Genomic DNA, 24,853 nt, shown 5'->3' with positions numbered 1-24,853 from the left:
GGTTTTTTTGATGGTGTTCAAATTATGGTAAATGCTTGAATGGCAAGAAAACAGTTCAAGTTGCTTTGTCAGAAGGAAATGTATGAAGGAATGAAATTTAACTAATAGTTTGCATATGGAAGCATTGTCTCTGAGCTTTAATATTGCACCAGATTTTGCAGTTAAATCTTTTTAAAAATCTAAGTTACCGTATTTAAATAATACATATTTTCTTTGTTAGATTACTGGGTTTTAAGTTCATTAATTCATAATAAGTAAGACTTTTATCTAGAAGGTCACATGCTTGTGACTACACATGAGTTTAAGGTGCTGGATTGCTCTCACAAGAACTCTATGTGGATTACAAAATAAGGTAATGGGTAAATAAAATGGGCCGTAATGGCAAAAGCAATGATCTTTAAAAAGAAGTTACATAAAAGCAAGAAGGGCTGAAGCTGTACCACAGAACTCATTGTGAGCTGAGAGACTGTAGGAGTTGCGGAGCGCAGCCTGAGAGGGAAGGAGCACCCTTCCAAACCAACTGGGAAAAAAAATTCTGGGAAATCTGCATGCAAATACAGTTCCTGGAAAGCTTGTCCCTTGCTCTTTTCAACTGAAAATTCAGACTTGGCCTCATGTTGGTGAGCACAGGCTGGAATTTCTTCTCCTTACTACCAGGAGGAGGTTTGGATGCCGGCAGTGAGCGCTCCTCAGGCAGGCGTGTGAGGTGAACGCCGTCCTCCGGCCAGTTTGCTCTCTGCCCCGCTGCCCGCCTTTCCTCCAGTTAAACAGCAGAGATGGCAGCTCTCTCTCAAGGCCACCCCGTGCCTGGGCACCTTCAGGGGACGGATTTCTTAGGGGATGAGGGGGAAAAGCAGGGACATTGCCTGTGTGTGCTGAGTGGAGATGAACAGGTGTTGTTTGTGTGTTGTGTTTTGTTTTAGTCAATACTGACATAATTAACTCGACGTATTTTTAACTAACTGGATTTGAGTGGTGTGCTTTGCTTACATTTTGAATTGTTTTTCCTAGGAAGGTCTCTTTAGGGAAGTAGAATTATGCTTAATTTCTCTGGTAAGCACCAGGCTTCTCTGGGACTTGTCATGGTAGAAGAATTCAGTAAGCGCTGTGGCGAGCAGCCCTGAGCAAAATCAAACTAGCAAACAGTGAAGAAAAACAAATAACTGCATGTTGAGAGCAGCTGAGTATAGCATGGCTGTAAGATGCTTTTTGGCAGCCTGTGCCTTTCCTGTGGGCTTGTATCTGGTGTGCAGCTGTGCAGTGGCAGACGAGAGCTGCTGGTGTGGCTGAGCCCCCATGAATGGAGCCGGTCGTGGTGGGGTTTGGGTGGCTGTGAGGAGAGACCTGCCAGGACCTGAATCAGGAAAGATGAGGTGGATTAATTAGCACAAAGTTAATGCACAACGGCTATTCCATGTGGGAATTGAAAACAGCTATAGAGTAAAAATCTGAGTAGCGAATCAGTAAGTTAGTATGAATGAATCTGCAGCTAGAAAGGATAGAAAATAAATAGCAGCAGTAAAACAACTTACAGGAAAAGCAGAAAAAAAACCCTGTGTAATACCATGTATACAAGGTGAAATTTTACATAAAGTGATGATTTAAGAAACCAGAAAACAAAGTTCACATGGCACGTATTTTAAGACCTGTCCATTGGCCAATTTTTTTATAATTTTTTAATTTAAATATATTGGTTACTAATGCATTTTCCAGGGTTTTTCTAGGTCTTGGATACTGGTCTTGTGTAAGGAGAAATATGGCAGATGTAAATGTGGCTGTGAATTAGTCTTACATTTAAGGAGGGGAATGCTTGGGGATATTTTAGAAGAATGAGGAGTCACTCATAGGAATGTGCAGTGGTGGGGTCTTTGAGATGATTTGGTGAGCAATATATAGCAATATATAAGAATTTATAAGAAAGATGTTCTGGCTCAAATAGTCCTCATGGCCATACTTAGAGGAACTGCACATTCAGGTGCAGAGGCTGCACTAAGGTGTAACTGGTGCATGTGACATTTGCTGGTCCAGATTTTGCTTGCTGCAAAAGCCAGCTGTAAAACTTTGTTATATTCATGCTGCTGTATTTTAAAGCCTTTCTCATTTGGGGGCAGTGAGTGAAAACCTGAGTAATTAATGTCCTTCAGCTGCAGTGAAACCTGGTGGTGAAATACAGTTTTGCTTTGTGTGTCTAGCTCTGGTATTTTCTGGAACTCAGTTGTTTGTTCAGCTATTACATGCAAACATCTTTTACATAGGTGTGCAAAGAATTGGTTCTAAAATTGTCAGTGAAGCACTGTCTTCTGTGTATATCCTGCATTAGATTGCTTTCTGCTTCTGTATTCCACGGCTAGAAACACAAAATGGAAATGAATGTCTGGCAGCGAAATTGGGCAGGAAACATCATACCTGAAAATGCAGGCAATTTCCTGCCTAGCATGGGCATTTCTGATACTTTCATTGCATGTATAATCCCCTCTTCCTCTGTGATGATCTGAATCTTTAGGTGTTTTCATGTGCAACAGAGCAAAGGTTGTGATAAATATCTGAAGTTTTTGATGTTGATCTTTCTTAATAAGAACTCGGGTTCCTGTTGCTCTTACGGGGTTGTATTTCTGTTGCTTACATGAAGATTTTTAAACATAGGCACTTTTGAAAATCTCTTATGTAATTTATTCAAATCTATTTTGAACTGGTTCACATTGTACTGTTTGGAGTCCTCTTCCTTGAGCTCCCTTTTATTCTAACTGAGGGAGCTCACTTCGGAAATGTATTTTCTTTACAGGAGTTAAACATCCTTTAATTGACTACACTGACATTTTCTGGCAGCTACACAGTGTGTTTTTTCATTTATTTTGTGCAACTGGAAGTAACAGAGCTTAGATTTGCAATAGCATAGGGTTTGGGTTTTTTTTTTTTTTTGCTTTCTCATATTTGGTGACATCCCATGTTGAGGCAACTCTGACTTCACTTGGTAATTAAACTTCATTTATGAAAGACCTTTTTCCCATTAATTTGATCCATTAAAGAAATGCTCTTTGAAGCTGGAGGTTAATCTTCCCATTTAAATTGCTGGGTTTTACCCAGATTAGTTACAGCTTAGTTTTCAACAACAGCTAAAAATAGTAAAGCGTTCTGCTGTACAGTTTAAATATCTATCTATAGAAGTAGCCTTTCTCGTAAGGAAATACATAGTAAGAGGGAGACCTGGGTCTGCTGCTGGGACGTCACCGTTACGAACGTTTGGGCTTTCCTTAAGTTTTGCCCACTGTAACACTGGGCTTCAGCAGGCAGTGCTTGATTCACTTGCTCTGGCTTTCATTTTTAACGGCAGCACTGTGAGCTTGATTTGAGCAATGTTCAAGTCAGAAATTAGTAATTCAAGAGCCGTGAAGGGTTCTGGCTTCTTTGTTGAAATCTGTGCTGAGTGTCCTAAAACCAAACATCTAGAATCCAGCTGAAATGTTTTCAAGAACACGGAGCTTTCAGAGAGAAAACAAAAGCATGGAAAAGGACTGTCTCCATCTCTTGCGTTGCTCTTCCCTACTTTTCTTGGTTACTTTTGATCCTGACAAGCGCTCAGACTCAAGTACACAGCATTATTGCTACAGCACAACTTTAGGTATAAAGTGCTGTCTGCAGTTGAAAGGGAAGCTATAGTAAAGCTCTGGCATCCATGTCAGTGGGAACCAATTACTTCAAATAATTCGATAGTAGAAGGAACTGTTTGTGAAGGGATCTTGAATGAGTAGCTAACAAAATAAAATCGGAGGTATAAAGGTGAAGCTGTTCAAGTAAGCATAATTATCTGTATTACTTTTGTCAGAGGCACAACCTGTGGTCATAGAAAAAGGACAGAATTGGGAGTGGTTTTTCACCTCCACCCTTAGTTTTCTACTGAGAGAAAAGATACTTGAGGCCTGACTTCGGTAAGAAATGTTTAATCCCTTTGGTTTTAAATAGCTTAAGTATTTTTCTGTTAAAGCTCAGGCTTCTCCTAGTGACTTTCAGGATATACCTGTATGTCCAGGGCCTCAGGATTGTTAGTTCAAGATATCCATTTCTCAGTCTTCAGGTTGAGACCGAATGCAGAGATATCTGCAAGATAAGAGAGATCACCAGTTACTTCATGCTGCACTTCTGAGAAACACGAGCTATGGCCACAGAAACTGATAGACTCAGCACATGTCAGGAATCCTTACTAAGATAATCACAAGTTAATTATCAGATGGGCACAATTTGTTGGAAAAAATCAAGTTAATTTCACAAGGAATTCTGATGGCTTACTTGGTCTTTAAAACAACTCTTTGAGCTTCCTTAATACTTGAAGGCATTCATGCTTGCAGGGTCAGCCCTGAAAGCATGATCACTTGGCTATTTCTGCACAAACTAAGCAGGTTCTCTGGCTGTTGCAAGTAGCACATGATTTATGTATATATTTAACTGCTTCCATTAAATCTGGTTCCTTATTTCCCTGGTAATATCAGCTTGTGAGTCACTTTCTTCCTCACTCACAGTACCTCTCATAAGATGATGTGCAAATTAAAAAGTTATATTACTTTTGCACAGATCCACAGACATAGCAGAGATGATTTGGTAATGGTCTACTGAAATTAGAAACGTGTAATTCCTAAACTGTTGGTAGCAAATATAATACAATACAACAAAGGGCTATTTCCTGCCATCTTCAACTAGTAACACTTGGTCTCTTCATGATTACGTTCAAAGGCACATGCTTTGAATTATTACAACAGTATTTATAGAGATACATTTATCTTTCATGCAAGTAAATGGAAAAAAGAGGATCTACTGATCAGTACCACTGTTACATCTCAATTACACGCAAAAGGAAGGCAAGATGCCTTCAAAAGGTGTGTGTCTGTGTGTATATACACAGCAAAAGCATAATGTATTACTTTCCATAGGCCATTTAAAAATAAAAGCACATTTAACTGCAGTGACCCAGTTTCCACTGCTGTGGGTACAGGAAGAAGGGACAATTATTGGCGTTATCGAATGGCTGAGGATCATGGTGGTTTTTACGCCTGCTGCTAGTGAGCTGTCCTTTACTTGATGTGTTTTGGGGGAGGCAATGGAAGAGGATTCACTGGGAAAAGAGAAGTGGGAAAGGGACTTTTCCAAACACTTGAAAAGCAGGACACCTCATGGTAAATTTGGTTATCTGACCTGTTTGGCAGGCTTTGTAAGGATGATGGCTTTAGCATGTGAGGAATGAGGTGGTATAAAGGGAAGAGCTTGAAGAGTGTGAATGGTATTCCTAGAGCATCACTAGAGATAACGTGAGCTGTAGCATTTTGGGGGGACTATAGGGGTTGGGGGGAAACAGGTTTTGGAGGCTAGAGAGGCGGAAGTCAGTGTTCAAGACAAGGACTGAAAGAACTGTTCTGAAGAACTGACTTTTCATGGTTCTGCATCTGATTCTGGCAGCAGAACTATATACACAGAATTGCATTTAAACGTGTAAATTGAAGCCTGAAGTTATTCAACTTCAGGAACTGGTTAATTGGCCACAGGGCAGCTTAGACTGTTCGACATTTAACGTAAGAGAATTTTGTAGCTTTTATATTGATCCCAAACCTTTTTAATACAGGATTAGTTCTGAACGCAGGAAAGAGAAGTCAAGAGATGCAGCTAGATGCCGAAGAAGCAAGGAGTCAGAAGTGTTCTATGAACTTGCTCATCAGCTGCCCCTTCCACACACTGTGAGTGCCCACCTTGACAAGGCCTCCATTATGAGACTGACCATCAGCTACCTGCGCATGAGGAAGCTGCTGGATGCTGGTAAGTGCACAGCTTGTCAGCACAACCTGGAAAGGGGCTGGACGTGTATTGAGGGAGAAGGTATTTCTGAAACCAGTGAACAATTTAAAAGAAATTAATAGGATTTTTGTCAGTTAAACTTTCCTTAAGGTAGAAAACTTACTGGTGGATGTATAAAAGCAATCTCACTCTGATTGTTTGAGATTCATGATACCATTATTAGGTCTTGAATTTAATTGATCACTTAGATAAGTAAATGATACTGCTTTTGAACAGCCCTGCAAGACTGGCACCAGTCTGCGAGGAGCCAGAAGTCATTTCTGATGACAAGTGAAGAATGACTGATATTAACTTTAATAAAAATTTATGGTCTCTTGTAGGTGAGCTGGAGACAGAAGCCAAAATGGAGAAGGAACTGAACTGTTTCTACTTAAAAGCTCTTGATGGATTTGTTATGGTGCTTTCTGAGGATGGGGACATGATTTACATGTCTGAAAATGTGAACAAGTGTATGGGACTCACTCAGGTGAAATACTGACATTTCCTAAGACTGTTTCGCTTCTGTAAAAAGTTGTTACACTTGTGTATATATAAAGTTAGACACGTATATACCTCTTATTTTGCAGTTTGATTTGACGGGGCACAGTGTATTTGATTTCACTCATCCATGTGACCATGAAGAGCTGAGAGAAATGCTTACACACAGAAATGGTAAGAAGAAAAAACAATCTCTAATTTACTTATGGATAGTTCCTCTTGGCACTAGAGTAGATGGACATCTGCCAGATAAAGGCATAGAGAGAACAAATTGGTATGTTTTTCTGCTCAGACCACAAAGTTAGTCTTCCAGAGATACTAACAGATATAGCCAGAATGTTTTGGAAATATTCTAATTGTAGGTGACACAAGACTTCATTAGCACTCTTTAATCTAAAAATTAATGACCGAAATTATTGAAGGATGAAAGAATTAGCATGCATACAGGAATGAAATGAGTTTAGATGAAAGTTGGGTGAGAATGATATGGAATGATTGCTATAGAAAAATACAGAGACATCGAGTTGGTATGTCTGTCTTGGTCTCAGATAGCCCATACAGGACAACTTAAAAGCAAATGGTTTCTTTCAGAAACTTGTGGTGCAAGATTCAGTACGTAGAGATGATGAGGACACAGAAAAAACTAATTGGGTAGTGGTCTTACAGATATCAAATCCTTGGGTAAGAATAGAAAGGAACACTTGGAAAGCCCCATAAAGCAACTGTTAATTCTGGGCTTGGGATTTATGCTTCACTGCACCTTTTAATTGGTGCATGAAATTGGTATCTTTTCAGATTTCAGACTGTTTATTTCTCCATGTAAGGGAATGGAACACTGTATTCACATATGCTGTACACTTTGGGATTTAACAAATGCCCATGAATTACTGCCTTTAAATCTTCTGTTTGTTATCGACTATAAAGACTTGGCAATATGAATGCCTCCAAACAAATCTTCTTTACTTGGTCGTAATAAATCTCAAATTGGACCTCTCTAATTCCTATTTCATCAAACAAGAGGGTTATATGAACTTCAAATTTAGGTAGTGATTAATAACCACACTGTTAGGACTGACCTCTATTTTCTTGTATCACTGTAATTCTGTTCAGTTTAGCAGAAGTGATTAGGTACTGTATCACTGTGGTAAGGGCCCTGGCTTTGATTTTGTAAGCATTCTCTAAACTTCTCTGCTCCTAATACTGAAGCACAGTTGTAAAGCTATATCAACACCCTCCCTGCCTTCTGGAGGGATGCATTATTACACTAAAGCAGTGTAAAAGCTGGTCTGGTGCAGAAGCATATTCTTAAACGTAGCGAGTTTCATGCAGATGAACTGTAGCATGTCTAAATTGACCAGACTGGAATACGGTGTCTGGAAAGCATTATTACAAAATCTGTTTTGCAAATGAAGCTAGCAGACAAAAGTCTATGTTGCACTAATAATACATTTTTATATTTAATAGTATTCCCAAGTTGCATTTTACTGCACCTCTTACATCAGTGGAATTATTTTGATTTGAGTATTAAATAATCCTCTTGGGGATTGTGCAGGTGCAAATGAATACAGCTCTGATTGGCAGAAACTGAACTACATTCTGATGTTTTGGGAGGTTGAATTTTAACTTTCCAAGCTGGCTGTTATAAAAATAATGTCCAGTGCTGACCGAGACTTGAGAAAATTCCTCCATCTTTTACAGCTGCTTCTTAAAGCAGAGCCCTAAGCATCAGCATTTAGTAACAATGACATTTTGATCTTCAGCTATGAATATCTAGATTGGTTTAGCTCTTTTAAAAACACAGCACTAAATAAACCATGGTTTATTTTAAACCATGGTCTGAACTCTGCATTACTTTTTTCCCCCTTCTTTTAAGGATGTTCTAATGCAGCGTAGAGTAGGCTCATCCCCATTAGTTTTTGCACCTGCAAGCAATAGACAAAGCAGTGTGGTGGCTGTTATCTGTAGTGATTTTTTTTTCTGATGATTTCTGTCAAGTTGGTAGTTCAGACTACCAAGACTAATTTCATTGCAACTGCTGACCGTGTGGAACAATCAAACCATTATATAAGCTCAGATCAGAAGCAAGCTCACATGTTCTGAACTTCTATGCTGTATCTTAAGTTGGTCCCCACTCTAAGCATCCCTCTGCAAGATTGCTCTGTTCCACACCTACTTGTCCTAGGTGCTTTATTGCCTTTGTCTGCGCACAGCTGAGCTGCTTGCAACATTCCTGATAGGATCAGTATGTTTTCTGTGCCCAAATTAGGCTGTTTGGTTTTTGAATAGCCAAACTAGTAATTGACTTTAGAAGGTTGTTCCCCTGTAAAGGAAAAAAAAAAACAACAAAAACAACAAAAACTAGAGCCTGCTGCTAGCAAGCAAGACTAAAAAAGTTAATACTGCTAATATTAATTTGTATCAGAATTTCTTGACTTTTTCAAGAATGCAAAAAGACGTGTTTAAAAACCTGGTGCCTGCTTACTCTGAGAATGCAAATCACCATGGAAATACTCAGATGCGTTTGAATAGCTGAGCTATTAATTCACAATTTAAAGACTTAAAGTACTGTAGTCCTGAAGAGATATGGGCCCTAAGCACCCAAGAGTTCTGTTTTAATGCAAATCAGCCCAAAGTGCTTCTCCTCCTGCATATGCTTTTTTTGACTCCTATCACAGTTTTAAAATATATTACCTTTTCCACCAGTCATCTTTTTCCTGAAAGCTGGGATTGTCAAGTTGACTGCAAATATAACAGTGACGTTAAAACATTAAAACTTCTTTTTTTTTCTTTATTTCACAGCAAAACCCCTTCTGAAAAGCTTTATTAATCATAAGCGCTGCTAGTTTTCAGTCTTCATTTTTCTTTACTTCTACTACACAGGTAGTTGAGTTGAGTTGTGGTTTTGTTTTATTTTGATGCATTCAGAAGATGATCCATGAGCTCAAGAACTGGTTACTATTTCCTTTTGCTAGGTCCTGTGAAAAAGGGCAAAGAGCAAAACACAGAGCGCAGCTTCTTTCTCAGAATGAAGTGTACACTGACCAGCAGGGGAAGAACAGTGAATATAAAGTCTGCTACATGGAAGGTAATGAATGCAAAGGGCTACTTGCATGGGTTGGCAGCTTCCTCTTCAGATGTCATAACTTACTGTATTTCAACACTTTTCACTCTTCATGTAACTTGAGGTTGAGTTTCAGTAAGTATTGAATTTAATGGTCGTGCTTCAATATGCTGAATTTTAATGCAGAATACATCAGAGAGGTAACTGAAACAATGTTTAAAATTAGTTTTTCAAAACTCTTTAATTCTCCATTTTAAATTAGAGGTTATTCATTTGTTAGAAATTATAATTACTAAATGCTTGCGTAAAGCCGCCTCCTCTGAGGGAAAAACACCTGACGCCATTTATACTGATACTCCATTCCTTTTGATTCAGCTTTGTAAATCTGACGGTTGAGTTTCCTCTGAAGGACTCGTGTTGTTCTTTCTGAAGTTGCTGGCTATCCCTTTTGTAATAACTGGAGCTAAAAGAGCCCAGTCTGATAAGTGTCTGAGATGAATGCATTTTCATTTTTTCCTTTAGGCAGCCTTTTATTGTATGAAGTGGCATTACAGTTAAAAATATTCTTTTTAACTTAAGCTTAGTTACTCTTGATCAAATAACTTCTTTCTTCTTTGCTGTATGTGAACAATTTCTACTTCAGATTTCTTTTTTTAAAAGGAGAAAATAAAAAAAATGCAACCTTCTCATCTTTTGAAGAACGTTTTTGATTTCTTCTTCTAACATCAGTTCTGCAGAAGATCTAAAATGGAGGCTGACACTATTAGCATAACTTTCAGGTTGACATAGTAGGATGCCTGTTGTTGAGGCAATTGTTATCAGTGTAATGAATTTAACTTTGAAAGCAGAAAGCAGAAACTTCTGGCATTGCTTCGGCAGACACAAGAGAGGAAGGTGCTAGGAGCGAGTGTACTAACAGCCTGTTTAAGATGAGGAGAACTGGCTGCATTTTAACAATCAGTTTGAAAGCACTATTGTGTTCCTGCTGTTGATAACACTAAGTGTAGAGAGAGGTGGGGAGGGGGGTACTTCACTCTGTGTGCACTAATGGAAGTGTGTCTGTGTTGTCTGACAGAAAGCAATCTGGTCTCTTTTTAAGTGTAACTGTCCCACAGGTACTGCACTGCACTGGACACATACGTGTATATGACACATGCAATAATCAAACTCACTGTGGCTACAAGAAGCCTCCCATGACGTGCTTGGTGCTGATATGTGAACCAATTCCTCACCCATCAAACATTGAGGTCCCCTTGGACAGTAAAACGTTCCTCAGTCGTCACAGTCTCGATATGAAATTTTCCTACTGTGATGAAAGGTAAAATATATTCTGTTCTTAACAGCTGCATTCATGTGAATGAATGATTTGCAGGGGCTGGATGTGTTGGCTAACGTGGGCCTCATGCTTTTACAGGCTCACTGAGTAACATGATTATCTGCAAAACGGAGTCAGGGAGATGCTTTGGCTTTTATACTGACTGATCAGGATGTCGTATTAAAAGCCAAACTCTTAAGTCTGAGGAGGGTGTAGGGTTATTACTTGTGAGTAATTCCTCAGTTAACTGCCTGTTCAAACTGGCCTTTAGTGTTGTGGCAACAATTCCATTGAAATGAGATTTTTCTGGATGCTGAGAAAATGGAAAGGATTTGAGGATTGCTGGAGATGATGGTGCAGTTTATGGACCAAAAAGAGTGCATATATAATATCAGGCACATTGTGCTGCTTTCCCACTCTTTTGTCAGATCAGCATCTGCTTTTTCCAGTCAGGAAAAAAAAAAAAAGGCTTTGTTCTGCTTTTAATGCAACGCATCTGTAGTTGAAAATGAGATTTTGTATTATGGTACGTAAATATGTCAGTGATGTAGTCTAATACTCATCTTACTATCCTTTGGAAGCTCATGCTTGATAAATTTGAAAAAACAGATGTGAAGGAAATCACTGGCCTATTTTTTTTAATTGGATTCTATTTGTTACTGCCTGCTAAGACTTTTTTTTTTTAATATAAAAACGAATTTCTAATCAGTTACTGAAGTTAGATACAAAAGTATGTGAATGCAGGTTACTTTCTACTTTGTGCAGTAACTGTACCTTTCTAAGCCAGTGGTGGTACATAAAATATATTATTTGGTGGTGATGTGCGTAGAGCAGGGCTGGATGAGTGCTTTTTCCTAGTTAGCTCTGCCCTCTAGGGGCTGGAGGAAATACTGTTTTCTTTGAAAAAGAAGTGAGAACAATAGTGAGAAGAATAAATCTGATTAATAATTTGTCTTAGTTGCATGGTTAAAACTGTTAAAGCATGTCTTTATTTTATTGTATTCTCATTTGTGTAAGCTGGATATTCTAGTCCGTAAGTAGCTTGTCTACTTTTAAGCAATAACGTCTAAAAAGCAGGATTTACTTAATCCTGTCCATCACAGGACGTGCTTTATAAATATTCAATGAGAAGTAAAATCCCATGGCTGCTGAAATGTCTTGTATCTTATTAAAGAAGCATTAGAGGAAAAAAGCAAACTCACAGTGAACCAGCATTGCTGGTAAAGTTCGTGGAAGAGATTCTTAAGTTCTCTGTGGATCTACAGGCATCTATGTGCTGCTACATGTCTGCTTAGCAAATATTCTCTTGTTTTAAAGAATTACAGAGCTGATGGGATACGAGCCAGAGGAACTCCTGGGTCGTTCAATCTATGAGTACTATCATGCGCTGGATTCTGATCATCTGACCAAAACGCACCATGATAGTAAGTGAAAAGGATGTATTTAAAGCTCTCGAAGTACAAGAAATGAGATGGAGTGCCAGAGGAAAGCCACAGAATAACAAGGGTTTTCCTTTTAATTGCAGATATGAGTCTGCAGAGAATACCTAGCTTGAAAACTGATTTTTATTTTTGTTTTTTTTCTGCCTGTAATTAAAGCTGATGTCCGTTCTGTTTTTAGTGTTCACGAAAGGGCAGGTGACAACAGGACAATACAGAATGCTTGCTAAGCAAGGTGGCTACGTCTGGGTTGAAACTCAAGCAACTGTTATATACAACACTAAGAATTCTCAGCCACAGTGCATAGTATGTGTAAACTATGTGTTGAGGTAAGTTGAGTAGGAATTGCTATTTTTGTCATAATTCTTTTGAGTCAGATTCTGATTACTTGCTGAGAATTCGGTCCCTATTCAATATGCTAACACTAACTGTTTTTCCTACCAATTAGATTTTTACTTAGAATACTGCTAGTCATAGGATTAGGATTTAAAAAAAGACAACCATTTCTTTGATGTAGTGATATCAGGGGGGAGATCTCTGCAGGCAAACAAGTATAGGACCAAAGTGTTTTGGATTATCATGGTAGAAGCGTTTCAGAATTTGTGCATTGCAGACATTTATCTGATGTTTGTCCACAGTCTGGAACAGTTATATTCACTTGTAATTCTTAGTGATGAAGTCAGAGCAGCTATAGTGGTTTCCTATCAATCTTTTTCTTCCTTAGAATTCTTTTTACTGAAAGGTTCAACTTAAGGATTTTTCTGCAACTGTGGAATAGTCCTAAGTTAGTTTTTCACAGGTTTAGTGAACGTACCAGTATCAGTCCATCAAGATGTAGTACACTCATTTAAAAGAAGACTTTTAAGGAAATCCCCAAAGTTTGTTTTACTTGCTTTTCTTACTCTCTTGATGCTTTCATGGAAGTAGTATGTCTGTCTGTTACCTTTTTATGACACCAGATTTAGTCTGTTACATTTGAGGAAAGAATTTTTGTTTGTAAACACTTGCAACTTAGAAAATTGTGAAGGCCGAATTTTAGCTGGTTTTTAATCATCTTCCTTTCTGTCTGGCAGTGGAATTGTTCAGAAGGACTTGATATTTTCCCTTGGACAAACTGAGTGTATGCTGAAACCAGTGGAGTCTCCTGAAATGAAAATGACCAAAATATTCAACAAAGATGACCTGGATGATACCAACAGCCTTTTTGAAAAACTTAAGCAGGAACCAGATGCTTTAACTGTGCTGGCTCCAGCTGCTGGAGACACAATTATCTCCCTAGATTTCAGCAGCAATGGTGGGTGTGTGTTTAAACTGGAGAGCATGCTAATCAGTAAAGTTTAGTATTTTACAGTAAACTCTGGAAAATAACTTCCCACTCTCACTTGCCTAGTGATCTTTCAGCCACTGTTAAAATTTAATGAGGTCCGTAGACACACTCAGTATTTGTTACTTAGGTTGATGGTCTCTTTTAATTTTTATAGAGTCTGATGAACAACAATGTGATGAAGTTCCTTTGTATAACGATGTAATGCTCCCCTCATCCAGTGAGAAATTGCAGAATATAAATATGGCAATGTCCCCACTACCTGCCTCTGAAACTACAAAGCCACTTCGTAGCAATGCTGATCCTGCACTCAATAGAGAAGTTGTATCAAAGTTGGAGCCAAACACAGAGACACTCGAACTTTCTTTTACCATGCCTCAGGTGCAAGAGCAACCAACCAGCCCTTCTGATGCAAGTACCAGCCAAAGTTCACCTGAGGTTAGTTATGTAATTTGGATACACTGTCATTAAAATGTATGTGCTGTGTTGAGGCTTGTAGAGCATATCTAGTTAAAGATGCACCCAAGGCATGAATTTAAAATTATTTCTAGGTTGTGCCTTAGTTATGCTCATACTCTAAGGAAAAACACATTTTTCTCAGGGAGAATTAACTTTTCATGGAAGTGAATCTTGCTACTATGTACATGTGATAGAAAAAAAGAGCTTAAGATAGGTCTTTCCAGAAAAGGATGATTCAGAGTTGGCTTCTGTAAACACCAAATTAGTTACAGTAAATTACTGCATAGGCTTCTTCTGGGTTCTAACTAATCATGTGCTTCCCAAATGGGTAAATAAACGTATATGTTTTCCTTTCCCATTTCAGTTTTTTGCAGCCATAGATTAGAATTAGCTTTGGCATTCACACATTTTTCAGAGTCTGTAGATACGATGCAAAATAACGTAACGATAGAAAGTTAAAACTGCACTCAAAATGTTTTCACAGCCCAGTAGTCCCAATGACTATTGCTTTGATGTGGATAATGACATGGCTAATGAATTCAAACTGGAATTAGTGGAGAAGCTCTTTGCAATAGATACAGAAGCAAAAAATCCATTCTCCACTCAGGTAATGTACATAAACTTGAAATTCTGTATCATCTTAGTGCTCTCAGCGTGCTTCTCATTTTGTTCAATGCTTCCAGCAACCTTATTCTTCTACACAGTGCTTTATTAAAAATAAATTGCGCAGAGTTACTTTGAGGATTTGGTAAAAGGAAGAGGCTTAGCAGAGCGTGAAGTCATAACTGAGATGTTCTGATATAAGTTTTACTTCTTATGTTCTCCAGGAGACTGATTTAGACTTGGAAATGTTGGCTCCTTACATCCCAATGGATGATGACTTCCAGCTACGCTCCTTTGATCAGCTATCTCCACTGGAAAGCAGTTCTTCTGGCTCTCACAATGCAGCTACCATTACCATACTTCAGCAGACTCAGACACCAACAACTGCTGCTGATGAGATAAAACCAGTGGCAGAACGTGTGGATGATGTGAAAGCACTAATTGTTCCATCATCTCCTGTCCACGCAATAAATGACACGAGTAGTGCTCCAGCATCACCTTACAGTGGGAACAGGAGTCGAACAGCATCTCCAATCAGAGCAGGAAAAGGAACATTGGAACAGACAGAAAAATCTTGCCCAGGAGCACCCAGTTTGATAACAGTCACGCTGAACAAAAGGTATTTCAAACGTGAAGCTCAAGCCCTAGTATTTATTCAAGAAATTAAATGTGATACACTTTGAAATACTGCAACTGATGTACATTATTTTCAACATTCTACATCAAAGTAGAAATTAAAATTTAAATCCAGACCAGTTTTTTATATAATAAGCTTCTCTAATTTCTCAGCAGCTTTTTTGCAGTAGCCCTTACATAAACATCTCATGCAACAGGCAGCTACTACATGCCAGCTGTGTTCATAATTTTGTTCTGCTCTTGAATGTGATGTACAGCCACTTAAAAAGACTGCAGCAGGCACTAAACAGGTAGTTATACCTACACAGCATTTCTGATGCTTTTCTTGTCTACTTCATTGAGGTGAGAGGCATCTACAGTCTGTGCTACATGCACTGCTTTTAAAATTGGCTATAATTCATGATGATGGACTATAGCATATGTAGCACATAGTTATGATGACAAAATTCTACAAAATCAGAACATCAGACCTTCAACACAAAAATTTGTACACAAATACTCAGAAGACTTTTCCTCAATCTTTCCCTCCTCCTTTCTGTAGAAAATGAATTACTGAACTTTATGCTTTGTTTTTTTTTTTGGTGTTTTTTTTTACATCCTTTTTTTTTTTCCTAAAACTCATTCTGAGCTTCATACATAAATTAAATGCTAACATTTTCTATGCTCCTAGGCAATAATCGTTTAAATTAGACAGTTACTAAAGAATACTAGTATGGTTCTTAAATGCAGTTCTGTCATATTGTATTTGTCCACAAAAGAAGAATGGCTCGAGAACAGTAGAAACGTCTTAACAGCCTGAATCAATTTTTCTTAGATCTACTGCAATGGATGAAGAACTAAATCCAAAGATGCTAGCTTTGCATAATGCTCAGAGAAAACGAAAAATGGAACATGATGGTTCACTTTTTCAGGCAGTTGGAATTGTGAGTTTTGCTTTACCATTTTAAAATATTCACTTTTAACCTTGCAATTTCTGACATGAGGCTTCAGTGCAGACTCCAGAGTTTAGCTGTTGGTGTGCAATGGAATCTTGGGATCAAAAATAACTGTTTGGGCATGAAATTCCCTCGTATATGCAAATACTGTTTTAGTTCTCTTACTGTCGGTTGTTTCAAAGTGCCCTCTGTACCTAAGTGCATTTCTGGATTAGATAGAAGATATTTGTGAACATACATGTGAGGAGGCGTGCTTCATTAGCAGAATAATGCACAAATGTAAGGCAAAATTGTCGTATTTATTTCACTTCTGCTTTCAAACTCAGTTTTCACATTCATGAGTACTGGACAGCATTCTTACACTTCTTATTCTTTCATTTCTCCTTGAGTCTGAGGTTCCTTTTTTTAGTTTGGTCAGATAACAAGACCATCTGAACTACACAACATGAATTCACATAATCTAGCAAACTTGCATTGCTACCACATGCGTTGTTTCTCTCGTTTGTGATTCGAGTACCGCATTGTTGTCCATCTAAGCTATTCCAAAGGAACTCTGTAGGTATCCTAAGACTTCTGTCACTTCATTGGCACTATTCAACTTGTTATCTTCTGTAAGGGTATTTTGTCTCTACAATCTTTTATTCTTAATGTCATTTTTTTTTTTTTTGTAGTTTGAAATCTTGGGCTTTGCAATGATTTGCATCTCTCTTCTTGGTTTCATTGCAAATTCCCACTTCTCTTAAGTTTCTACATAATTAATTCTTGTCTTTTTCTACTGCATCGTAGCTTTTGACATTTTGTTTCTGGACCAGTCCATCCATCTCCTAGATGTAGTCATCCATCATGTCTTACAGTGCAGGGTTACTTTTCCTATGAATGGTTCACTCACGCGAGAAGTCACTGTATGCAGCCTTAGTGCTGCTGTCCTCTGTGACAGCTGAGAAAGCATTAATACATCTTTTTTTTTTTTTTTGTTCTTGCTCTGGGGTTAGCAGATTTAAAAAAAAAACACAACAAAACAACAAACCTACTTATGCTATTGATCTTATTTGCCAAATGCTTTGCACTTTCATGCATGTTGTTCTGTAGCTTTCAGTAGCTCTTAAGAATTCACAGCTCTGCTACAAGTTTCATTGCCTTTGGTTGCCTCTTTCTCATGCAGTGGTGCTATGGCTGTGCTATAGTGTTGCTGATACGTATTTCAAAGTAACTGAACACAAACAGTTCTGTGTTAGCTATTGTAATGAATACAGACTTCTATGTTGAGAGATTTTTTTTAAAGCTTGTAAGTTCATATTTCACCCTTTGCTAAGCCTCTTTTCTGTATCTGATGAGCGTTATAAATATTTTGATGGTTTCTGCACAGTCAGAAGCTGAATTTTCCACGTAGTGGGGGTCTTAGTGACATTATTGCAAGCAAATACTTTTGTTATCAGCTTTCTCTCTCCAAAATGGATTTCTCAGTGTACAAACCAGGCCTTGCAAATGCACGGAAGAAAAATTATATTAAATCCAGGCTTGTATCACATAGCGATTTGGGATTGTGCAAAAACTTGCCATGACTTCATGGCTATATGGAAGCAGTATTAATTACTGTAAAGAGTGAAAATAATTGAAGACAAAATGCAACTTTAGGTTTTCTGGAAAATGAGAGAATTAGACAAGGACAAGGTGTGCTACAGTAAGAGTATGAAATAATGATCCAAATAATTAAAGCAGAAAAAAGTGAGCTATCTTTCTTCATGTGGAGGGCTGTAATGCATTCACAGTAGGAAAACAAAACAAAAGCCAGAACAGGAACAATACCAGTGACTTATCTAGCTATAAAATGCAGCTTCTGAGTTGTTTAACTCCTGTTATACAACTGTCTTTTTGACTTGCATGTGTGTTTAATAACCTGAAAACGTGTCCCTTAATGGCAGCATTCTTAAATACTTTTTCCTCTTTTGCACCAGTCAGCGTTACTAACAAGGCGAAATCTTGCAGATTCAACCCCTTGTTACTAAGATGGTGTTTTTTCCTTCCATCCCATCTTTGTTTCAGTGGTGGCCTTTTCTTATCCTAATTATATGGAACTTTTGAAAGCTTTCTGATCCCCACATCTTGGACGCTGCCATCAAAAGAATGTGCTAAGGAGCTGTTCTGTAATAGAATGGTTCAGGACTGCATTCCCTTAAGCCTTAGATCGGATGGCGTGGTGTCAACAACTGGTGCACAAGCAGAATTTACAAGTTAAACGTAGATAAAATCCACTGAGCGAGATGCCCTGACCCTCCTATTTACACTACTAATGCCAGTGCAGAAAACCATCAAAGACTCCAGTGGAAACCTGATAGTTACTCACGTGAGAGCAGTGGTAATCAAATGGGTGTGTATGTGTACCGTGTTAATCTTGAGCCTGGTATCTGGTGATAACCAGGATTCAGTAATTATTTTGTGTAAGGGAGGTAACCTCTTGAAATCTGATCCCATTTTTTAAAATTAATTTTTAAGGCTACTATATTAGAAATATATTTGATCTCAGTTCTGAATGAAATCCACTGTAAATTGTAATAAAGCCAACATCAGTGATAGGGACCCCTAGTTTGGCAAAGGGATGCAGAAGGCCAGAAAGATGCACTATTCAATAAAGAAGTTTTTGTTTTACTTTCTCCTAGGGCTCTTTATTCCAGCAGACAGGTGACCGTGGAGGAAACGCATCGCTTGCTTGGAAACGTGTAAAGGCGTGCAAAACGAACGGTCACAACGGAGTGGAGCAAAAGACAATCATTCTACTATCAACTGGTTAGTATCTTTAAAACAAAACGTATGTAGAGGGGGGCAGGGGCTGTGAAAGAAAACTGATGCAAACATACCCAAGCTCATCTCATTCCTGAAAAAATCTGGGAGGAAAGTGAATAAAGTGCACTTTTTTCCTTCCCCTCCCTCTATAGACATAGCGAGTAAACTTCTAGGGCAGTCGATGGATGAGAGTGGACTACCCCAACTCACGAGTTACGATTGTGAAGTAAATGCTCCCATACAAGGCAACAGAAACCTGCTACAGGGTGAAGAACTGCTCAGAGCTCTGGATCAAGTTAACTGAGCTTTCACAGTAGTTGTTCCTTTTTTGGACACTGGTGAATCATCACCTAAAGCAGTCTATTTATATTTTCTATATCTGATTTTAGAAGCCTGGCTACAGTACTGCACTAATTCAGTTAGTTCAGTTTTGATCCCCTTTCTACTTATTTTGACAGTCTTTTTAATACATTCTTTATGTAACAATAACTCAAACCGTAGTGCATTTTTATAATTCTTTGGTACACACACCTTAAAGTCCATTACATTTAAAACACACTTGCAATAGCAGCTTAGAAATATGCACCTGATTTTAAAAAAATATTTATTTTTTGGCTGGGGAGTTGGTCACCAAAATCTATCATTAGTAAAATGTCAGCACGTGAAAAACTGGCAATACTTCCATCCTGCTCTTTGTAGGTAGCTGGAAGACTTGTGCTCTCTTACTCTTTATGTTCAAGTACGTTTTTTGTTTGTTTTTTTTTTTTAATTTTAATTATTTTTTTATAAGAACCAACAATGCTTTGCAGCAGTGCATTGTAGCCACAATCGCACAATATATTTTCTTAAAAAATACCAGCAGTTCCTCATGCAATATATCTGCATTTATAAAAACTAGTTTTTAAGAAGAATCTTTTGTTTGCCTATGAAATCATGTTTAAACCTGGATTACGTCATTATTTTAGTCACGTTGTAATATAAATTGTTCTTAAATGCTGTCTTATGCTTTTGACTTAAGAGTGTGATTAGTCAGAGGGAAAGGATTTATCTGGGAAGGGCTAGCAGCATTTTATTTGGGTTCATTCTCAATTTAGAGAGAGAGTTTGATGTTCTTAAAGTAGTCACTTTGCCAGCTTAAAAGAAATCCCTGCCTGTAGTTGTTGAAGTTAATGCTAATATTGTGTATGATCTTAAATCTAAATGTTCAGCTTACCCTGTGTGGTATAGGTGATATTTCAAGCAGATTGTAAACCATCTTGCATTGTTAGCAGTTTTATCTAGTACATCATTGAGTTGCTCAATATTTTAATGTTTTGGTTTTAAGCACCTTGTTGCTATTAACATCCGTATATTTTCGTGTAGATTTCAATAACTTGAATATATTTAGAAGCCTTTTTATTTAGAAATATATAGTTGTCACAAACATCTTATTTTCCTATATGTACTGTACAAAACCTTCATTCACTCGTTCTTTTGCTCTTTGTGGTTGGATCTAACACTAACTGTATTGTTTTCTTACATCAATAAACTATATGTGGACCAGGCCCCCTCGGGGAGTGTGTTATCTGAGAAAAATGAGATAATTTATATTTTTGTTAGTGGTTATTGTTCATCCATGTTCCCTTTTTAACTTAGACTTGATTGGAAATCACAGCTTCCTTACTTTGATCGTATCATCTCCAACTCAATTATGAGCCTATTCAGTACTAAATTCTCCTACACAGTGTTGTACTACCGCCGGCCAAAGATGTTAAATTTTTTCATTTGTTATCACACCAGTTAGCAAACTTGAAAGGGAGAAGACAGCATATCTGTTACGTCAGAGCAAAAAGACTTTTTCCTTAAGACCAGCTTAGAGGCTCGTCTCTGGAAGCATTATCAAGGTAACACTGGAAAGCAGGAAAAAGTAAAATTCACGAGGGATCAATTAAAGATGAACTTCTTAAAATTGCAGTGAAAAATGAAGCTGGTACTCTGTGATAGAGAAGGGTTGTTCTACGTTGTTGTGCTGTTGACTCGGTAACTTTGCTGTCCTAAAACCTGATACTAGTGATACAACCTTGTAATGTGTAAATAGGGTCAAGATATTCTGTGCGTTCTTCACAAACTATTTTAGGAAACTTATTTCACTGTAAGAAATGAAGTGTGGATGTCACCATTTATTTTGGAATCCTTTGTTTCATTGACCTCCTTTAGAGTACTTTAAAATCACTGTAATGGTGTATAAGCTTAACGTGCTTTTTAAAAATACTGTTACAGTTCTACTGAAGCAAGAGCACTTTCCAAACTGACACAAGTGTGCTAATGAAACTAAATGGAACCATCGTTAAGAGATAAGGCACTGGTAGCAGAATATGGTCGTGTGTTCGAGTAGAAGTTGCGTAGAGAGAGAAAAGCACTAAGCATGGACTTCAGGATTTGTGCAGAATGAGCATCTTGAATATACACACCTAATAAATATTAAGGGTTTGCATAGAAGCCCTTATATGTGGGTGGTGTGCTTCCCATGGCAGCGCTTTCTCCAGCAGCAGTAGCAGTTGTGATAGTGAAGCTGGCAAAGGCTTAGGAAAGGCACCACCAGACATGAGTTTAAAGGAGCGCTATTTCACCTAAGGATCTTCCCCATTCATACACACTTTCTGTCATCTGTACTAACAAGCACAGCATGTTCACTATGCTTGTAGAAGTGAATGAAATAAGATTGAACTGCAGTATGTGCAGTTGTCTGCACTTCGGGCAACTGGAGGAAAAAAAAAAAGTCTCAGCCTGAAAACTTAACTTTTAAAATTAGACATAAGATCTCAAATGTTCCCATTTTTCCCCTCCCACCAACCCCTAATTATTGTAACAGTAATTATCAGAACCTGCTCCCTATGGCTGTATTCTGGAAGTTACAGCTTCCCTACATTTTTACGACTACAAGTGATGTACTGTAGTTACTGAGAATGGTTCTTCAGCTCTCAGAGATGCTGAAGAAAGCATGGAAAAGTAACAGTAACTGCTCTGGGCTGCTCAAAGCTGTGCTAAACACTGCTGCATGTTCGCTAAACCTGGAAGCAGTCCTTATAGCTGCTTTCGTTTTTTTCCTTAGATTTTAGGACTCTCCAGCCTCATGCTAATCCTTCTTTGGAGGACAAGATTTTTGTATACATTCATTTCTACACATCTGCTTCATAATTTTGAATATATATATTTTTAAAGTGTTGAGGCATTATCTTATAGCACTTACTCTTTACCAGTAGTAAAGAAGGAACTGCAGCTGGATGCGGTATTTGCTTTTGCATATGCAACATACTAAATTATGAGTTTCGCAAAATAAGAGGAACAGTGTTGCTTTCAGCAGGTAAACTGGAACTGCAGCAGTAATCAAACCATGCACACCACTGAGTGGTTGTCTAGCAGCTTAGGTGTAATATACTTAAAGTTGCCTGGAGTCCAGAGTGCACACTTCCTACCGCATCTTTTGCCATGCAGTAAGATGGATTTAGACTGTATACTGATCTTGAAAAACCTTTGGGTATAATAGAAACATTTTACTATTAACAGTTTCCATTCCTGTTGTACGCACAAATTCCCTGACAGTAATTATGAATCACTTTAGAGAGACAGATGCCAGAAAGAACAATTAAAGCTCTACGTGCTTGCAATGAAATAAAGGTATAGGGATCAAAAATTATTACAGGTTTAATAACTGCATATTTAGAAGTAACATTCATTATTTAAACAGCTTCTTAAACAGCTAAACAAAGGTAGCTGAAGACAGAAACATGGGCTGTTCCACTGATAGCTGTTGGCAGGCTTTCTCTGTTGTTAAACTGCTGAATGAATCATTTCCTTCTATAAATCCAGGAGGCAGGCTAGAGGATAGGCCTGAGGTCAATCATCTGTTCTCCATCCCCTCTGATTAGCTGCTACTGAACAGCACGCACAATTCACCCAAATGTCACTGCACTTATGGATATTGTTCAGATTGCAATTATCCAGCATGAAAATAAACATTTCACAGACCAGGAATACTCTGTAGGAAGGCCAGTAATTGTCATAGGAACTCATGAGCTGAATACCCAGCTTTCATTAGCAATCATACGCTTGACTCCCTGGAAAACTCTAATCTTCAGAACTGTGATATTGATTCATGTTCTAAAACTGAGGTGTCATTTTCTTTCTGCTTCCCTGCTTACCTTGAGCAAAGCTTGCCAAGTTACCAAAAAGTTAAGAGTTTGCTACTGGATTTATACAGTATGGTAGATTTTGTGAATAACTGCAGTATTCTCTCATGAAAAAAGTGGTATATTTTGATGGAATTCTTTTCTGGAACCAAGTACAACCTATTGCAATTGTATTCCTCTTGAAACACTTTGACATACTTGTGATTGTACTTCTTTTTGATTGTGTAACGGTATAAAATTCAATAAAAGAGAGGGTTTGTTTCTAATTTGTGACATCTGTGATCTTTCTGTTCATCAATTAGCCCAGTTCTGAAAAGACGGGCACGGCAAAAACACTTTGAAAAAGAAAATAAATGCACTCTATGCAGCACAACTGAAACTTGCGTGTTTGAAGTGCAACCCACCTCGTGCTGAAGTCAGCAACCTCAGTCACTAAACATCTGCATGGTCTGTTTTCCAAAAGCATTTATAAACCATTTTCACCCTTATAGCCAAAACCACTCACAGCGGTTATCCCATCTAAATTAAGTGCGCAACACCCCTGAACAGAAGAGGATAAACATACAGTTCCAGTCTAACATCAGGGATGGTGCAGATGCTGTTGCGGGAAAACACAGAGAATAGAGCAATGGATATGGAGGCAGGGGGACAAAGATTTAAAAGAAACCTCTGAGTAATCAAGAACATCCTTAGTAACAAAACAGAAGCAATTTCAAATCCAAGATGATTTTCCAGGTGATTTCAGTTGCTCTCAACACATGCAAATAGTAAGACAGTAAGAGTCCCAAGATCTTGCTAAGTGAATACCACTTCCTATTGCACGGATCAGAAATTTCCTGCAGTGTTTTTGTTTTGTTGTGATGAAGTCTGAAAGCAGAAAGCACGCGCAAATGCTATCAGCTCAGTAGAGTATGATCCCATTATTCAGTACTAGTGATGTCTGTATTTTGTTAAATAGCATATTAAAGCTTCCACATATGTGACTTACGTTCGTGAAAACAAGATTAATTTCCATGTTCTCAATTTGAAAATGCATTCCGAACACATACGATACTCAAAAATAAACGAGTTACCCTGTGCCATATGCAACTTGAGAAACCTGTTATTTATAGCTATGTTTACACAGGATAAATAGCTTAACTTGCATCTTACATGGCAGGACAAGTGGGAACTCGTATCCCTTTGTTTAGCAGTTATACGAAGAAGATATGGTAACTAGCATGCTGTTCCTTGGAAAGCAGTCAGTGGACAGTTAAAATACACTAATAAAGAACACGAAGGACCACTGAGCAAAAACGGTTCATCAAGAAACGTGGAGGATTAATTAGCTTAAGAAAAACAACACTATTTGAGTGTAAAAGCAACAGAATGAGAATTTTGCAAGAAGATCCCGTTTGTTTCACACACACACACGCACACACACACGAGCCTCGTCCCGCTGCATCCTCTCTCAAGCGCGGTGACTGCAGCCCTGCCTGCCTTACAGAAGCACCGATCCGCCTGGTGCTTCTTCACACAGCATCCCTGAGAAACCACCATCAAAACTGGGAAAACACACCTGACGAGCCGCATCGCTGTCGTTAGATGAAGGGATAACCGCTGTAACTGCAGCGATGGGTCCGGCCCCTGCCTCCCATCCCTGCGGCCATCGGGGTCCGTACGTGTGGGGTGAGGAACGCTAACTGCTCTCCCCACATCCAGTTCCATTAGCGAAGCCAGGGTCACACGGGATGAACGGGTCACAGCCCTACGTCTTTAAACACCACATGAACTAAATGTATTTTCAGAAACAAACCAACCAACCAACCACCCGGCC

At 38.4% G+C, this 24,853-nt stretch overlaps 1 protein-coding gene and 1 long non-coding RNA gene across 3 annotated transcripts in view; one reads left to right on the top strand and one right to left on the bottom strand.

The window, feature by feature from the left end:
• HIF1A (hypoxia inducible factor 1 subunit alpha) overlaps window positions 1-23,303 on the top strand; it is a 30,228-nt gene extending 6,925 nt beyond the window's left edge. Inside the window, exons 2-15 of one of the 2 annotated variants that reach the window (XM_010712056.3) lie at window positions 5,609-5,799; window positions 6,159-6,304; window positions 6,405-6,489; window positions 9,288-9,400; window positions 10,492-10,694; window positions 12,009-12,115; window positions 12,312-12,459; window positions 13,204-13,424; window positions 13,612-13,892; window positions 14,398-14,520; window positions 14,741-15,135; window positions 15,967-16,075; window positions 18,745-18,871; window positions 19,021-23,303. In XM_010712056.3, the coding sequence (XP_010710358.1) occupies window positions 5,609-5,799; window positions 6,159-6,304; window positions 6,405-6,489; window positions 9,288-9,400; window positions 10,492-10,694; window positions 12,009-12,115; window positions 12,312-12,459; window positions 13,204-13,424; window positions 13,612-13,892; window positions 14,398-14,520; window positions 14,741-15,135; window positions 15,967-16,075; window positions 18,745-18,871; window positions 19,021-19,172 (2,401 nt within the window). In that variant the 3' untranslated portion in view covers window positions 19,173-23,303. The remainder of the gene's footprint in view (window positions 1-5,608; window positions 5,800-6,158; window positions 6,305-6,404; window positions 6,490-9,287; window positions 9,401-10,491; window positions 10,695-12,008; window positions 12,116-12,311; window positions 12,460-13,203; window positions 13,425-13,611; window positions 13,893-14,397; window positions 14,521-14,740; window positions 15,136-15,966; window positions 16,076-18,744; window positions 18,872-19,020) is intronic. The other variant, XR_793781.3, reaches the window with a different exon arrangement.
• Window positions 792-24,847, bottom strand: LOC104911270. Its single transcript, XR_793782.3, has 3 exons — window positions 24,596-24,847; window positions 4,016-4,095; window positions 792-1,354 (listed from the first exon to the last, which is right to left on the bottom strand). It is a non-coding gene; the product is annotated as an uncharacterized LOC104911270 (long non-coding RNA).
• Between the last annotated feature and the right edge of the window lie 6 nt (window positions 24,848-24,853).

Source organism: Meleagris gallopavo, chromosome 5 (assembly GCF_000146605.3).
Source record: "Meleagris gallopavo isolate NT-WF06-2002-E0010 breed Aviagen turkey brand Nicholas breeding stock chromosome 5, Turkey_5.1, whole genome shotgun sequence".
Taxonomy (NCBI): Eukaryota; Metazoa; Chordata; class Aves; order Galliformes; family Phasianidae; genus Meleagris; species Meleagris gallopavo.
The sequence above is the reverse complement of the archived record's forward strand: the minus strand, read 5'-3'. Positions and strand labels throughout refer to the sequence as shown.